We start from the raw sequence: 17,355 nt of genomic DNA, 5'->3' as shown, positions 1-17,355 counted from the left end.
TTTGAGAGCCGAGCCACGAGAGCCGGCTCTCAGAAAGGAGCCGAACTTTCCATCAGTGGTTGAGTCTCGACTTCCGCACTTTGTCGACCTTTCAGACGTCACATTTCTTCACGGAAAATAAGATATTGGTTTATTTACGCCCAACAAACAGTAAATTTTAGTAAAGTTTAGTATTTTAAGTTAGACTTCTTGTGTTTTTTAAATTACCCTGTAATTGTTGTTCTCTTTTGTATGTAATCTGGACTCTGAGTCTGTAATAAAATCTATATATATATATTTTATTTTACATTATCGTGGTAAAAGAAGTAGCGTTCATAAAACTGTCGGGCACCGAAACCAGGAAATGAATTTTTTACCTTGTACCCGATTTCTACTGACTTTGGTGTCTGTGATCGTCATCTCAGCCATTTCTACAGGCAAGTTTCTGCAAGAATGATTTAATTTCAGTTATTATGACAGAATGCTTTCTACGCTGATGGTACATGGGTCATTAGGTCTATGTTCGGTCTACTATGTTCATTGTTTGTTGTTTTCCAGCAGAGCAGATCCAGGAAATGTGTTGTTAAAGTAAAACACGACTTTAAGCTGGATGAACTAAGACTGACAATAACCAGAAACCATCTGAGTAATGTTTGTTTAGGACGGAGATTGTCTGGTTTTTATGAATCCCTTCTTCCAGGGCCGTAGCTACCTATTTATGTTCTCTGAGCCCAAATGCATTTTGGGGCCCCTTGCCCTGAAATCGGCAATAATACAGTATTTGTTTGTGAATTTTGCTTCATTAAGTCATGCACTATTGACTGGCCTGTTTATGTGTAAATATAATTTAGTATATTTAATTTTAGAGCAGAATTTTGTTCATGGGATTTTTGCTGAGCCATGCAGTTACATAAAAAGAAGTAATAAATAATTATTCTGTCATGTTTATTATAATTGCAGTATAAAAAATATCATGATAAAACTTTAAGTCCATATCATAATGGGAGGTCTTTAAAACATCTCTACTCTTATGTAAAAGGCAACATTCGTAAATAACAGCTGAATAAATGACCTTTAACCTCTCTGCTCTGTTTCCTCTTACAGATCAGACAAACATCACAGCTGAAGTTGGACAGGAAACATTTCTGCCCTGCAGATCTCCTGATAATAAACCTGTTATTGCTGTTGAGTGGATTAGATCTGATCTGGGGTCAGAATATGTTCTTCTGTACAGAAATAAGAAGATTAATCTAGAAAACCAGCATGTGATGTTTAAGGACCGAGTGGATCTGCAGGACAGACAGATGAAGGATGGAAACGTGTCTTTGGTTCTGAAGAACGTGACGACTGACGACGGAGGAGCTTATGAATGTCGAATCATTCAGACAAACAGCTGGATGGAGATTGTCTTCGCCATATACCTGGATGTTCTAAATCCTCCAGGTGAGTTGATGTTTCATCCTGTATGTATTGATACATATTGTGGCCCTTAAGGCCCCAGTAAGTCCAGCCAGTACTAATATTCTGCATAGTGACAGAGAGTCAGGGAGACCCTGACATTAGTGATGAACCTCATTAATCACAACACAGTTAGCATGCTAACACCTCAGCTAACACAGCAACCACAGGATCCCAAACCCTCAGGGTATGTCTGAATTTCAAGGTATCTGATTACCCACAAAGCATTGCTGTTGATTATCTGGACCTTGATGTTGCCACTGAGTTTTCTTGCTGCAGGTATTTATGTGTTGCTGTTTCCTTGTCTCTTTGCCATTTGCCTGTAGAGTTCAGAGGTTCCTGTATCTTCCTCTGCTATCCCCGGATCAAACACACACACCTCTGCGGGGTGTGTGTGTTTGATTCGGGGTGTGTGTGTTTGATTCGGGGTGTGTGTGTTTGATCCGGGGTGTGTGTGTTTGATTCGGGGTGTGTGTGTTTGATCCGGGGTGTGTGTGTTTGATCCGGGGTGTGTGTGTTTGATTCGGGGTGTGTGTGTTTGATCCGGGGTGTGTGTGTTTGATTCGGGGTGTGTGTGTGATCTGTGTTGCTGTTAGCTTGAAGGAAACAGAGCGACTCGCTGCTGGAGTGGCAACATGTCACAGCAGGAACAGAGCAGTACCCAGACTGGACTGGAGGAGGCGCTGTTCTCAACCAATGAACTGAGTGATCCGGTGAACGGATCCGCTGAACGGATCACTGATCCGACAGGTTCAGTTCACTCAGATGAACGGTTCTTCTGCTCCTCCTTCTTCCTGTTTCCTTCGCAGCTCGTGGATTATCGGTGTTTCCGAATATTTGATATTTTATTGATTATTGGCCGACAAACAGCAATATAATCAGGTTTAATGTTAAAGTGAATCTTCTGGTGCTTTGTTGTTTCTATGTAATGTCGCGGTAAGAGAAATAGGAGAAACTGTGACGGTGGATTGAAACCAGGAAATGGATTCTCTAGCAGCGACTTCATTGTTTTCGGCTCTGAACTTCATCATCATCATCTTCATCTCTTCTGTCTCTACAGGCGAGTTTCTGGAGAAAAACTTCAGATTCAAAGTTATTTAGATCAGAGATCCAGCGATAGTTAAAGTGACGCTATCCACGGAGACACATGTTGACGTCATGATGACGATCCTGCTCATTGTTTCTGGGACCAGTTAGTTTCTGGGACCAGGTAGTTTCTGGGACCAGTTAGTTTCTGGGACCAGTTAGTTTCTGGAACCAGTTAGTTTCTGGGACCAGTTAGTTTCTGGGACCAGTTAGTTTCTGGGACCAGTTAGCTCTCGTTCCCAGTAAACAGACTAGATCATCACAATCAGTGACACCAGGACTTGAACCGTCTAGTAAAGCCTGTTGAACCTTAAAGACATTGAGACTGTTCTGGTTCTGGTTCTGGTTCTGGTGGTTCCTCCTCCAGGGCCCATTGCTCTCTTTGTTTGATCCAAACCCTTAAAAATATAAAAAATATCAGATTTTCTAGAGGAAACTGACTTTTATAATCAGGATGATGTTTGTTGCTGTGTTAGAATCAGTAGAAGGATTTTATCACTGATTAGATTTTTAGTTAATTTTTTTGAAGCTGTTCTCTGATCAGTTTTCTCATGACCATCAAACATGATCTAAACTGTTTGGCCTTATCAACGTCACCAATCTGGTTCTTTAGCTTTAGAAAAGAATCAAGACTGAAGCTTCAGAACAGAAACAGGACAAATTAATTTATCTTTATGGGACATAAACATTGGATCAGAACTTTTCACTCTGGTGACACCGACCCGTTCAATGACACAAAAACATGATTATTTTTAAAGATCTATTTTGATCAATAAGTTGTTTTTGCAGCTTATCAATCAGGTTTTGTGGTTTGTATCAGTTATTTAATCATCCTGTTCAGAATAAATCCTTTATGATTATTTCTAATGTGTTTACTGCTTTTTATTTATCATGTTTATATTTTAATGTGATCAACAGTCTAGTGCTGCTTCAGTAGAAAATATCTTCATGTAAAAACCTGTTTTGTCTACAACAGTAAAATAACTCAGTAGCTTCTTCCTGATCCTCTCAGGTATCACTCCCACTGCATTCTGGGACTTGTAGTCCTTTCTGCTCTGTATGGAGAAATGAATATCTTCATGTTTTGGTCTTTGTAGATTCACTGTTCTGATGCTAAAGGCAGAAACTCCTATACAGCTGAATAAATGACCTTTAACCTCTCTGCTCTGTTTCCTCTCTTACAGATCAGATAAACATCACAGCTGAAGTTGGACAGGAAACATTTCTGCCCTGCAGATCTCCTGATAATAAACCTGTTCTAATCTTACAGTGGATTAGATCTGATCTGGGGTCAGAATATGTTCTTCTGTACAGAAATAAGAAGATTAATCTAGAAAACCAGCATGTGATGTTTAAGGACCGAGTGGATCTGCAGGACAGACAGATGAAGGATGGAAACGTGTCTTTGGTTCTGAAGAACGTGACGACTGACGACAGAGGAGCTTATGAATGTCGAATCATTCAGACAGAAACAAACAGCAGAACTGAGACAGTCTTCATCATCAACTTGGATGTTCTTCTTCCTCCTCCAGGTGAGTTTATGTCTGCCTGTGCAAATGTTGCACCTTTAAAAAGAACTAAAAAAACCTCAAAGGTTTTCGCTTTTGTGCAACTTTATTAAACAAAATCCACGGTTCGAGCATACAGCGTGTGTAGTTTTCTTTCTTTTCGGATCTATCCACAGGTCATGAACCTTTTACTCCCATCATGCATTGTGTCTTTCTTAAAGGGGCATTATCATAACAGAAATCTATGAAATAAAATATAATAAAGTAGTTTGATCACATATTTAGTCATAAACCAAATGAATTGTTCTAACTAAATACTAAATAAAATGAATGCTTGCCCAATAAGATCATTATACCTATTAATTTAACATTATTACGTTCTTAACATATTTCCAGGGCTCTACACAAAACGCCTGGGTTGATCTACTTTCACTCCTCAAAAGTTTCCAAGTTTCTGCCTCCTCTGTCTCTCCCCTCTCAGCTCCTTCAAACTAGCCAGCAGCAATTAGCAAATACCTGGTGGAACTGCTGAGCTCATTATAGGAGCTGCTGCTCAGAGCATCACTGGTAAAACTGTTAGAGTTAATAGAGGAGCCATGTTGTGATGACTTCCTGGAGGCGGAGTTTCAGAAAGAGCAGGAGCTTTTAAAGAGACAGAGGCCTGATTTCAAAGAGTTAAATTACAACTTAAATTTCTTTTAAGTTATAATTTATAAGAAGTGAAGGTAACATAGTTACTTGATTGTGCTATAAAATGAAACTATATGGCTAGAAAATGCATAATAAAACCCTTTAATGCAAAGTATAAATAGAGAAAAGTTCATGAATACCAAGAACTTTTAGATCTGATTTATTTTCTATCTTCTTTCCTCTAAGTCGGATTATTTTCTATCCAAAGTCTGTTAAGATCATGGAGACCAGGGTGTGTGTGTTTAATTCGGGGTGTGTGTGTTTGATCCGGGGTGTGTGTGTTTGATCCGGGGTGTGTGTGTTTGATTCGGGGTGTGTGTGTTTGATCCGGGGTGTGTGTGTTTGATCCGGGGTGTGTGTGTGTGATCCGGGGTGTGTGTGTTTGATTCGAGGTGTGTGTTTGATCCGGGGTGTGTGTGTTTGATCCGGGGTGTGTGTTTTTGATCCGGGGTGTGTGTGTTTGATCCGGGGTGTGTGTGTTTGATTCGGGGTGTTTGTGTGTTTGATCCGGGGTGTGTGTGTTTGATTCGGGGTGTTTGTGTGTTTGATCCGGGGTGTGTGTGTTTGATCCGGGGTGTGTGTGTTTGATTCGGGGTGTGTGTGTTTGATCCGGGGTGTGTGTGTTTGATTCGGGGTGTGTGTGTGATCTGTGTTGCTGTTAGCTTGAAGGAAACAGAGCGACTCGCTGCTGGAGTGGCAACATGTCACAGCAGGAACAGAGCAGTACCCAGACTGGACTGGAGGAGGCGCTGTTCTCAACCAATGAACTGAGTGATCCGGTGAACGGATCCGCTGAACGGATCACTGATCCGACAGGTTCAGTTCACTCAGATGAACGGTTCTTCTGCTCCTCCTTCTTCCTGTTTCCTTCGCAGCTCGTGGATTATCGGTGTTTCCGAATATTTGATATTTTATTGATTATTGGCCGACAAACAGCAATATAATCAGGTTTAATGTTAAAGTGAATCTTCTGGTGCTTTGTTGTTTCTATGTAATGTCGCGGTAAGAGAAATAGGAGAAACTGTGACGGTGGATTGAAACCAGGAAATGGATTCTCTAGCAGCGACTTCATTGTTTTCGGCTCTGAACTTCATCATCATCATCTTCATCTCTTCTGTCTCTACAGGCGAGTTTCTGGAGAAAAACTTCAGATTCAAAGTTATTTAGATCAGAGATCCAGCGATAGTTAAAGTGACGCTATCCACGGAGACACATGTTGACGTCATGATGACGATCCTGCTCATTGTTTCTGGGACCAGTTAGTTTCTGGGACCAGTTAGTTTCTGGGACCAGTTAGTTTCTGGGACCAGGTAGTTTCTGGGACCAGTTAGTTTCTGGGACCAGTTAGTTTCTGGAACCAGTTAGTTTCTGGGACCAGTTAGTTTCTGGAACCAGTTAGTTTCTGGGACCAGTTAGTTTCTGGAACCAGTTAGTTTCTTGGACCAGTTAGTTTATGAGACCAGTTAGTTTGTGGGACCAGTTAGTTTCTGGGACCAGTTAGTTTATGGAACCAGTTAGTTTCTGAGACCAGTTAGTTTCTGGAACCAGTTAGTTTCTGGGGCCAATTAGTTTCTGGGACCAGTTAGTTTCTGGGACCAGTTAGTTTCTGGAACCAGTTAGTTTATGAGACCAGTTAGTTTCTGGGACCAGTTAGTTTCTGGAACCAGTTAGTTTCTGGAACCAGTTAGTTTCTGGGACCAGTTAGTTTATGAGACCAGTTAGTTTCTGGGACCAGTTAGTTTCTGGAACCAGTTAGTTTCTGGGGCCAGTTAGTTTCTGGGACCAGTTAGTTTCTGGGACCAGTTAGTTTATGAGACCAGTTAGTTTCTGGGACCAGTTAGTTTCTGGAACCAGTTAGTTTCTGGAACCAGTTAGTTTCTTGGACCAGTTAGTTTATGAGACCAGTTAGTTTGTGGGACCAGTTAGTTTCTGGGACCAGTTAGTTTATGGAACCAGTTAGTTTCTGAGACCAGTTAGTTTCTGGAACCAGTTAGTTTCTGGGGCCAGTTAGTTTCTGGGACCAGTTAGTTTCTGGGACCAGTTAGTTTATGAGACCAGTTAGTTTCTGGGACCAGTTAGTTTCTGGAACCAGTTAGTTTCTGGGACCAGTTTGTTTCTGGGACCAGTTAGTTTCTGAGACCAGTTAGTTTCTGGGACCAGTTAGTTTCTGGGTCCAGTTAGTTTATGGAACCAGTTAGTTTCTGGGACCAGTTAGTTTCTGGGACTAGTTAGTTTATGGAACCAGTTAGTTTCTGGGACCAGTTAGTTTCTGGGACCAGTTAGTTTCTGGGACCAGTTAGTTTCTGGGACCAGTTAGCTCTCGTTCCCAGTAAACAGACTAGATCATCACAATCAGTGACACCAGGAGTTGAACCGTCTAGTAAAGCCTGTTGAACCTTAAAGACATTGAGACGGTTCTGGTTCTGGTTCTGGTTCTGGTTCTGGTTCTGGTTCTGGTGGTTCCTCCTCCAGGGCCCATTGCTCTCTTTGTTTGATCCAAACCCTTAAAAATATAAAAAATATCAGATTTTCTAGTGAAACTGACTTTTATAATCAGGATGATTTTTGTTGCTGTGTTAGAATCAGTAGAAGGATTTTATCACTGATTAGATTTTTAGTTAATTTGTTTTGAAGCTGTTCTCTGATCAGTTTTCTCATGACCATCAAACATGATCTAAACTGTTTGGCCTTATAAACGTCACCAATCTGGTTCTTTAGCTTTAGAAAAGAATCAAGACTGAAGCTTCAGAACAGAAACAGGACAAATTAATTTATCTTTATGGGACATAAACATTGGATCAGAACTTTTCACTCTGGTGACACCGACCCGTTCAATGACACAAAAACATGATTATTTTTAAAGATCTATTTTGATCAATAAGTTGTTTTTGCAGGTTATCAATCAGGTTTTGTGGTTTGTATCAGTTATTTAATCATCCTGTTCAGAATAAATCCTTTATGATTATTTCTAATGTGTTTACTGCTTTTTATTTATCATGTTTATATTTTAATGTGATCAACAGTCTAGTGCTGCTTCAGTAGAAAATATCTTCATGTAAAAACCTGTTTTGTCTACAACAGTAAAATAACTCAGTAGCTTCTTCCTGATCCTCTCAGGTATCACTCCCACTGCATTCTGGGACTTGTAGTCCTTTCTGCTCTGTATGGAGAAATGAATCCCTTCATGTTTTGGTCTTTGTAGATTCACTGTTCTGATGTTAAAGGCAGAAACTCCTATACAGCTGAATAAATGACCTTTAACCTCTCTGCTCTGTTTCCTCTCTTACAGATCAGACAAACATCACAGCTGAAGTTGGACAGGAAACATTTCTGCCCTGCAGATCTCCTGATAATAAACCTGTTCTAGTCTTAGAGTGGAGGAGATCTGATCTGGGGTCAGAATATGTTCTTCTGTACAGAAATGATCAGATTGATCTAGAAAACCAGCATGTGATGTTTAAGGACCGAGTGGATCTGCAGGACAGACAGATGAAGGATGGAAACGTGTCTTTGGTTCTGAAGAAAGTGACGACTGACGACAGAGGAGCTTATGAATGTCAAATCATTCAGACAGAAACAAACAGCCGGAGGAAAACCATCATCATCATCAACCTGATAGTAACGTCTCCAGGTGAGTTGATGTTTGTTTGTCTCATTTCAGCTGCTTGGTCAGAGTGAAACATCTGAGAGTCCAGAAGGTTTGTTATCTGAAACCTCTGAGTTTAGTTTAACTCTCAGTTTGGAAAAAAATCAGGTTTTCTGTTCCAGAAATAGACAATAACTTAAATATATCACCATGGTAACTGATTCCAGTGTTGTAGTACTCAAAACCACTTTTTGATTTTCTCCGTCTTGGACATTAAAGACTGGATTTTATTTCAAGACTCAGTCTGGCTGTTGCCTTCCTGTTCAGTTTCATTGTATTTAATCAGGGGTGGATCTACAGGGTGGCAATGGGGGGGCAGTTGCTACCCCTGCTGCCACCCAGCTGGCGACAATAAATTAAATAAATAGTTATGGCAAATTGGACATTAAGCTCATGAATCTCATTTTTCCTTCAAGATTGAAAGCAACACAATGTAACCTGACACCTACTGCTGAGTAGCAGGAAGTGAAGGACAGAGCGCGAGGCAGCAGCATTGGTACATATGGATGGATGGATGTTACTGGATTAGACATTACATGGCTAATCTTCTCGTGCACAATTGCTGTTCATTGGGTCAGAAATATCGGTGGTCAGGAAAATACCACAATCATGCAAAGACTCTGAAAAAAGATCACAATATTTAGCGGTTAATTCAACCGTATGACAGCCATAGATAACAAGGTTCAAGGGTTTCACATTTAACAGGTGAGGAAAAAGTGAGCAGTTAGCTAGTTATGCTAGGCTAACTTGCTAACTGCTATTGACTCTGATAAGCTCAACATGCTGGCAGTTTGTTGTGTTTTGGTTCCTTTAGCACTAAAATAGGACAACCTGCTCACCAAATCATCAGTACAGCAGGAGTTTAAATCAGCTAATCAACCACCGCAATTTATTAATAATCATAATATAGACATGAAGCCTGACAGCATCATGTAACAGACTGGATGTTCTGTTTTGGGTTTTTGCTACTTTTTTGTGTGAGAAACGTTAGTTTGGTGTTGATTCCCCTGATAGGATTGAACGTAATCTCTGCTTTATCTGCTGGTTGAGCTGTTGTCTGTCGGTTGCCATGGCAACAGGCCAGTGTTGGGTAAAGCCGACACAGAGCAGGAAAAGCAGAATATAAATGGTTTTGACTAGTTTTGTTCTCCAGCTGTTTATCAGCTTTATTGCGGCGCTGAAATTATTAAAAGTTAAACAAGCGACAAAAACTGAACTGATTCCCTCTGTTTGTGAAACGTGGCGATATTTATAACAGTCATCAAACTACGGCTTGTACAGCATATTTAAAATAAAATGATTGACCAGTATAAGGGAAATTCATCCTTTCTTGCATCTTGACAGAACTAACAGAAACCAAACTGTTTATAGATTTGTATCATGGAGAATTTATGTATCAAACATCAGTTTTCTCAGTTTTATTTTAAATCGTATTTAATAAATATATCTGATAATAAATGATGACGCTACTAATATTTTCAGGACAGATTTCTGCTCGTCCTGCATTGGAATAGAAAGGTTTTCTGGACACAAAGCATCACAGAGAGACTAATAGCTGCTGTCCAATCCAGTAATAAATATCAATGATGAGCAGGATGAAAGGTTTTAAAATAATTAACTATACTACATTAAGAAATGATGTTTAATCCTACCCAGGTAGGTCTGACTTAAAATGATGAAACAGAAATAGCATACATAATTTATTTTATTTATACAATATTTTACAATATTAAAAACAGACATTATTATTCTAATTTAAAACATAATAAAGCACAGGAACCCAGGACGACACTAGAAGCAATCTGAGACTTAAACACAAATACTGCAAACCAAATTAGTAGCAACGCAAATTAATGACACAAAATAATGTTAAATAACAAAAGAAAAGCAAAACTCACATTGGGTCAACCCAGTCCTGTAAAGCTGTGCCCAATCAGCTAATTCATAAAATAAAAAAAATAAATATGAACTGTTGTTCTGGTTCTGTAGTGCTGGTGCTACAACTCCAACTTTAGAGGACGAACTATTAGCCAATTAACTGAGAACATCTAAAATATGCACCTTGGTGAGAGCATAATATGCAACAGCAGCATCTGTAATACCCAAAACACAACAATAAAGTGTCGGCCGACAATAATAAAGCCATATAAGGTAAAATGAAAAACTGGTACCAAACGGGTACATTCAGATGCTGCATGAAAAGCCACTGAAATTCTTAATAAAGCCCAGTTAGAAATCATGTCAGAAAACCAGTAGCAACAATATAAAAAGCAACCTGACATTACAGAGAACCAGAAACAGGTAACATCAAAAATCCTTTTATCCAACCAGCAGCACAAATATCCATGATCCAAATCCTGGTGCAGCTTCCCGACCAGCACGGCGCCAGCGCTCATCTGACCAAGACCCAACTGCACATAACGGACCTGACACTCATTGTTATAAATCCAATTTATTAATAAATGTCCTGCCACCTTATTAATGGATATTGATTTTTAAACAAGATCATAGATTTTTTAAAAACTTTACAAGAAAAAAGCAAAACAAAACAAACAAGTTGAAATAATGAACATTGTTAGTCATAAACTTCATTTTTCCTGCTATGATAAAGTTTAAGAAAATAAAATCTGTGTAGATCAGCACTTCAGGTTGACCAATAGAAAAGCTGCTAGCCGCAGGTTATACAAGGATTGTGTTACCATGGCGATATATTGAAAATGTAGCTTTTCATTTTGAACAGGAAATCCAGGATTTTCCTCAAACTCAGAGTTTTTCCATCACCACCTTCTTTCTGACGTTTTCTAGAGATGTTTTAGTTAAGAGTCTAGAAATCAGCTGGTCTGAGGTCAGATGATGATCTGCTGTCATTTTCTACCTGGACATCAAACTAACACCTGGTTCTGTTCTGCAGGTGAACCTGATGGAGGGAACCGAGACGGACCTGCTGGTCTGATTGGTCTGGTGCTTGGTCTGGTGGTAGCTTCAGTTATTTTAGTTATTATTGTTGTTTTTGTTTGTTTGATCCGTAAAAAAAAGGCATGTTGGAGTCCAAAGTCAAAGCAGAGTTCTGAAGAACCACTTCAAGCTGAGCAGGCTTAACGGATCAGAACCGACCAGCTGGGCAGTGAATCCAGTCTGATCTGAAGGATGATGGATCCAGAACCTTCATCATGAATCAGACTGACTGTTTTCATCGGAACCAAACAGAGGAAACCCAAACTGGTATCAGCTGGTTCTGTCCTTCACCAGAACCAAACCAGGCCGTTACAGAACCGTTACAGAACCAAACCAGGCCGTTACAGAACCGTTACAGAACTGCTACAGAACCGTTACAGAACCGTTCCAGAACCAAACCAGGCCGTTACAGAACCGTTACAGAACCGTTGTTCCAGAACCCGTCCAAACTGGACTGAATGCTTCATTATTACAGAAACTGAATGAAGCTGCAGGTTGGTGTCAGGATCTGCTGACAGTTTGTGACTTTTAGACGTTTCTTCTGGATTTAAAATGTTTTTATTTTATATTTCTGTTTTTATTTTATGCATTTATTCAGGATGGATCTCACTTAGAAACTAAAACTCATTTTCACAAGAAACTTGTTCCAACCTCATATACAGTCATATTCAATAACCTGGAATATTATTGAAAAGTTCATTTTTTCAGAAACTCAATTCAAAAAGTGAAACAGAAACAGATTAAACTGATTGATGTTTATTTTTATTAATTGTGATTTTTTCTGCTTAATGAAAACACATTGAATATTAATATTAATCAGACCAATAAATAACTTTTTAATGCAGAAATGTGAATTTTCTAAATATTCTTTTAATCTGACAAAAAGTTTCATCTGCACATTTATTCTGTCTTATTAAATATGACTGTTTTATATTTGTTCATAAACTAAACTGTTTGTGTTAAATGTTCCTCCTGGAAGCATCTAAATCATTTCATTTATTACGTTTCTGATGTTTCTGGTATTTATGCATCATTTCTCCAGTCAAAACATTTCACTGGTTTCACTGGTTCCACTGGTTCCACTGGTTTTACTGGTTCCACTGGTTCAGTGTCTGGTCCTGCTGCTGTTACTTAAAGCTGCATGTTTGTTGCTTCAGTCTCATCTCAGAGTTCTCATGTCTTTAGTAACGGCTGGTTTCATTCCTGTCTGGCAGAGATAATGTTCATGGTTCTGGAGTCGGAACAATAAACTCATAAATTCTCCGTTTGGATCTTTATTGTAATAACTTGTAAAATAAATGCAGGCAGATTGTTGAACCATCTGAGGTCAGCAGGTCAACCAACATGTTCAGGAAGCAGAAACCAGTTCAGATGATGTTCAGCTCGTTCACATCAGTCCTGAATATTAAAAACATAAAACTCAAACTTACTGTCCTTTAAATCGTCGTTTTGTTTACAAATGTTTCTTCTTTGCAGAAATTCTGGATTTTCTTCAATATCTTCAAAATGTTTCCATGCAAAACGTTTCAGAAAAGTTTGACACGAGTTTTTTGTTCGATTTGATGAAAGTGGGAGAGAAGCTGCTTGGTTCACCAGGGTCAACCTCTGGCTGACCTTTGACCTTTAAACTTTCATTTATAACTTCAGCCCAAAATCAGCTCAGGTTTAATCATTTCTGGTCAGACCAGATTGTTTTAAAATCAGAAATTACACAAATTGTTTCATAACTGTCACTTTATTATCAAAGTTATTAAGTTGATTTTTAATTAAAATATTTGAATATTTTCCCCAAAGTTACTGATTTTATGAATTGTTGGACTGTTTCTGTTTTAGGTCATTAAATACTGTTAATCATTAAAATATATAATAAACCTCTGATATACATTTAGTGTTCAAGAAAATATTTGAGGTTTTTTCAGCCATTTTGTTTCCAAATCTAATAAAATAACCCAGAATCTAAATCCACAACCAGAGGTTAAAGGTCAGATCGTCCAATCAGCTCTTAGAACATGAGGATCCCTGACCTTGAGTAAAGGTCACATCCAGGATCTGTAAACTGACTGAACAATAACTGGATCAGAACATAACAGCAGTCTGGGTCGGTGCTGTTTATGTTTACTGTTACATAATGCATCATTATGACATCATCAAGACAATTTAAAGATAATTCTTACATCAGCTAGAAAAGCAACTTCAAAGATTTAAACGTTTCTGGTTCTAAACTTTTGGGAACTGAAAATAAGTTTATAGATTCTGGAGTCTTTACCGCCCCCTGCTGTTTCAGAAGAAGAACTGCATGAGTACAAAGTTCTGAGCTTTTTACTTTATTCTTTGTCAAATAATTTACAGAAAATGAAGCTTCTTAAAAAACAATTCACACATTTATCTAGCTAGCTGTGTAGCTATGTAAGCTAGCTAGCTATCTAGAGAGCTGATTGGCTGAACCGGCCTTGACTCTGCTGGTTGTGGATTTATCAGGATGGATCAATATCAACAGAATTTGACATAAAACGTGAAAGAGGAAAAGTTCAGTTTGTTTTAAAGGCAGATTATTTTTTACACCATCTGTCATCCATTACATCACCTGCTGTAACAAACAGCATCTTCAGTTCATGTTTTTTTCTTTCTGCTGGTTTAATTTCACATTTTGTTTTTTGTCCAACTTAAAAAAACAAAATGTGTTTTCTTTAAATTAACTCCCAGACACAGTAAAGTTAATATTTATCTATATAAAACCAGAACCAAAGCAACTAACCTGCTGAGGAGGAGGAGCTCCATCAGGTGGATGATGCTGATTGGACCAGGCTCTGTTCCTGGTTCCTCCATCGTCAGTCAGTCACAACCAGAACCAGAACCCATCTCGGTCCTCCGTCTGGTTTTCTGGATCCGTCTGATCTCTGCAGAGGATCAGACTCTGACTGCAGCTCATTTCTGAGGATTTGATCCCAGCAGCTCAGAGTAACGGAGAGTCCAGGATCAGCTGAGATCTTCATCTGATCTGCAGGAGAAACACAAGTTAAACGGATCCAACAGAACCAACAGACCTCTGGTCTCTGGACCGGGCCAGATCCTCACATCCTGAATGAAAACCTCATGTATCATAAACTGAACTTTACAGGAGAGGAAAGAAAAGCATCAACATTTAAACCATCTGATCAACATTAAATGAACTTTTAAGGTTTTCAGTTCAAATGTATCAATAAAACTGCAGATAGAAACTAAAGGTCCAACAGAACCAGCAGCTGGTTGGAAATAAAACGTCTGAATCTTAAAACCTTGAAATGCAACAATATTTTAACATGCTTTTTATTAATGTTTATTTATTTAAACATAAATAGTTTTATTAAGGATAAAAACCAAGGTGATTCCTGTCAGGGTTTAACTTTTACTGAAAATAATTTAAAATCTAAAAAATTCATATTAACAAATGTTAAATCTTAACAAAAACCATTAAAACTATATTATTATTTATCATTATATATAAATTATATTTTTAATTCATTTCCTGATCAGCAGCTTCATTACCAGCTGTAAACATCACGGATCAGGAACCGGTTCATCCGGTCGGTCGGATTGAGGAACGTTCACTGAACCGCAGCTGAAACTCCGAGTTTCTCCTTTTGTCAGTGAAACAAAGAGAAGCAGCTGATTGGCTGAAAGAGTTTAAACCTGATTGGATGAAAGAGTTAAAACCTGACCAGCAGCTTCTGTCTCTAAAACAATAAATGACTGAAAACTTTCCAGATAATGAACCACTGATCCCTCTGATCACCTGTAACCTGAACACACCTGGGCTCTGTGCTGACGTCACCTGACAGAACAAACACCACGTAGTGGACGGAGTAGAGTACTGCAGGAGAAATATCCAGAAACAATAGTTGGTTTGTCAAATTTAAATCTATTCAACCTTCTGATGACAATAAATAAAATCATTTTAAAATCTGCTGCTTCTTGTTTCTTCACCCATCAAGTTTATCTGATTGTCTTTAAATAAATATTTTACTTTGATGTTTTTACTGATATTTAGGGAAAATAAAGTTTATTTTTTGTTGAAATTTTTATAGTTTCTGCTTTTAAATTTTCATCTTCCATTAAGTCTTGCTGTGAAAATAAACTATTAATTAAACATTGATTGATCTTTGACATCATTATCCAGACTGATTTTAAAATAAAAATAGTTTAATGTTTGTTCTAGTTGAGTTTCTATCGACTGTAAAACCTGGTTTGGTTTAACAACCAGAGTCACAGTTTTATAAACTAAATGGTTTAACTGAAAACTAAACTAAATATTAAATTTAAATAAAAGCAGGAAAGCAAGAAAAGTTTCTATGGTCACAAAATGGCCGCCAGCCGACGCATCATTTCCTCAAGAAACAGAAAGTGGTTAGAAAACAAATGATCCACAACTGGTCACCATGACGACCAGGTTACCACAAACACGACTTTCTGACCATCAACGTCATCAAAGCTTTTAAAAAATGACATTTAGTTCAAATAGTTCAACTTGATCAAATCAGATGTTTGGAAAAAAAAGTTTTTATCTGTTGAACCAACATCTGATTATTTACTGTTGGACTGAAGCTTGAAGGAGGAAGTGAGGACATGCAGGGTGTCCTTATTTACCTGTTAGTCTGGCTGGAGCCAAAACAGCTGAGGACCTCAGACTGGGGCCCATCAGGACCCATCAGAACCTCAGACTGGGACCCATCAGGACCCATCAGGACCTCAGACTGGGACCCATCAGGACCCATCTGGACCCATCAGAACCTCAGACTGGGACCCATCAGGACCCATCAGGACCTCAGACTGGGACCCATCAGGACCCATCAGAACCTCAGACTGGGACCCATCAGGACCCCTCAGGACCTCAGACTGAGACCCATCAGGACCCATCAGAACCTCAGACTGGGACCCATCAGGACCCATCAGAACCTCAGACTGAGACCCATCAGGACCCATCAGAACCTCAGACTGGGACCCATCAGGACCCCTCAGGACCTCAGACTGAGACCCATCAGGACCCATCAGAACCTCAGACTGGGACCCATCAGGACCCATCAGAACCTCAGACTGAGACCCATCAGGACCCATCAGAACCTCAGACTGGGGCCCATCAGGACCCATCAGAACCTCAGACTGGGGCCCATCAGAACCTCAGACTGAGACCCATCAGGACCCATTAGAACCTCAGACTGGGACCCATCAGGACCTCAGACTGGGACCCATCAGAACCCATCAGGACCCATCAGAACCTCGTCTGTTCTGGTTCCGTGTGAATTAAAGAACCAAAAAGAAGCAGAACTTTCTCACTTCCACATTTTCTGAGGATTTTCCCAGGATCTGGACCTGCTTTCTGTTTGGTTACCAAATGAAACAGAATCTGGTTTTGCATAAACAAATGATCCAACAGCAGGTTTTGGATCAGAACTGGGAGAACTGGTCTGAACATTGGACTCTTTAATCTGGACCAGATCATATCATCTGACTGTTTCCATTTTAGATAACAAATTATGTTCAATCATATTTTATAGAATCTATAGTTATTAAATGCTTAAATAATAAGATTTATTCTCATCTTCACTCAGTTCCTGATGATCATCAGACATTCAGGAAACAATCAGTGACAGTTTAACTCATGGAAACTTTTTTCTAATAATCAATAATCACTTTTCCACCATTAATATCTGTGGTGGTGAATTAATATTTACTCTGACAGATTAACAGATTTATTTCTGTGAATAAAATCATTTTCTCTTCTGCTTCATGTCAATCAGAAAGTAAATCTCACCTGAGCGGCTCCCTGCTGATCCATCAGACTGAGATCAGAACCAAACCCAGCCTGTTGTTGGTTTGACAGTCAGCTGTTGGGTCACATGATCCCAGCGGCTCTCCTCATTGGTTCCCAGCAGGAAGGCGTCTCTGTTGCTTCACATAGTTTCTGTTCTTCCTGATTCTTTGACTCCAGTTTCCAGTTTTTCCACCTGCTGAGATTTTAAAGGTGCAGCTCAAACAAACAGCAGCAGAAAAACTTTC

General features: G+C 39.1%; 2 protein-coding genes across 3 annotated transcripts in view; one reads left to right on the top strand and one right to left on the bottom strand.

The window, feature by feature from the left end:
- LOC111611035 (high affinity immunoglobulin gamma Fc receptor I-like) overlaps positions 1–17,156 on the bottom strand; it is a 43,174-nt gene extending 26,018 nt beyond the window's left edge. For both annotated transcript variants that reach the window (XM_023346647.1, XM_023346648.1), the window contains exons 1-2: positions 17,111–17,156; positions 14,078–14,320 (exon numbers count right to left, since the gene is read on the bottom strand). The gene's annotated coding sequence lies outside the window, so the exon portion shown is untranslated. The remainder of the gene's footprint in view (positions 1–14,077; positions 14,321–17,110) is intronic.
- On the top strand, positions 2,041–12,751 carry LOC111611034 (V-set domain containing T-cell activation inhibitor 1-like). Its single transcript, XM_023346646.1, has 4 exons — positions 2,041–2,497; positions 3,708–4,055; positions 8,011–8,352; positions 11,279–12,751. Exons 1-4 carry the CDS (start codon positions 2,419–2,421, stop codon positions 11,464–11,466), a joined length of 957 nt encoding a protein of 318 aa, XP_023202414.1. The 5' UTR covers positions 2,041–2,418; the 3' UTR covers positions 11,467–12,751.
- Positions 17,157–17,355: the final 199 nt, after the last annotated feature.

Source organism: Xiphophorus maculatus, chromosome 14 (assembly GCF_002775205.1).
Source record: "Xiphophorus maculatus strain JP 163 A chromosome 14, X_maculatus-5.0-male, whole genome shotgun sequence".
Taxonomy (NCBI): domain Eukaryota; kingdom Metazoa; phylum Chordata; class Actinopteri; order Cyprinodontiformes; family Poeciliidae; genus Xiphophorus; species Xiphophorus maculatus.
This window is presented reverse-complemented; position numbering and strand designations above follow the sequence as displayed.

What these genes read in the sequence shown, in the direction of transcription:
- LOC111611034 (XM_023346646.1), top strand. Translation starts at nt 2,419, where the DNA reads ATGGATTCTCTAGCAGCGACTTCATTGTTTTCGGCTCTGAACTTCATC. An exon ending in CATCTCTTCTGTCTCTACAG is followed by an intron (nt 2,498 to 3,707) that starts GCGAGTTTCTGG and finishes CCTCTCTTACAG; the next exon opens with ATCAGATAAACATCACAGCT. An exon ending in TGTTCTTCTTCCTCCTCCAG is followed by an intron (nt 4,056 to 8,010) that starts GTGAGTTTATGT and finishes CCTCTCTTACAG; the next exon opens with ATCAGACAAACATCACAGCT.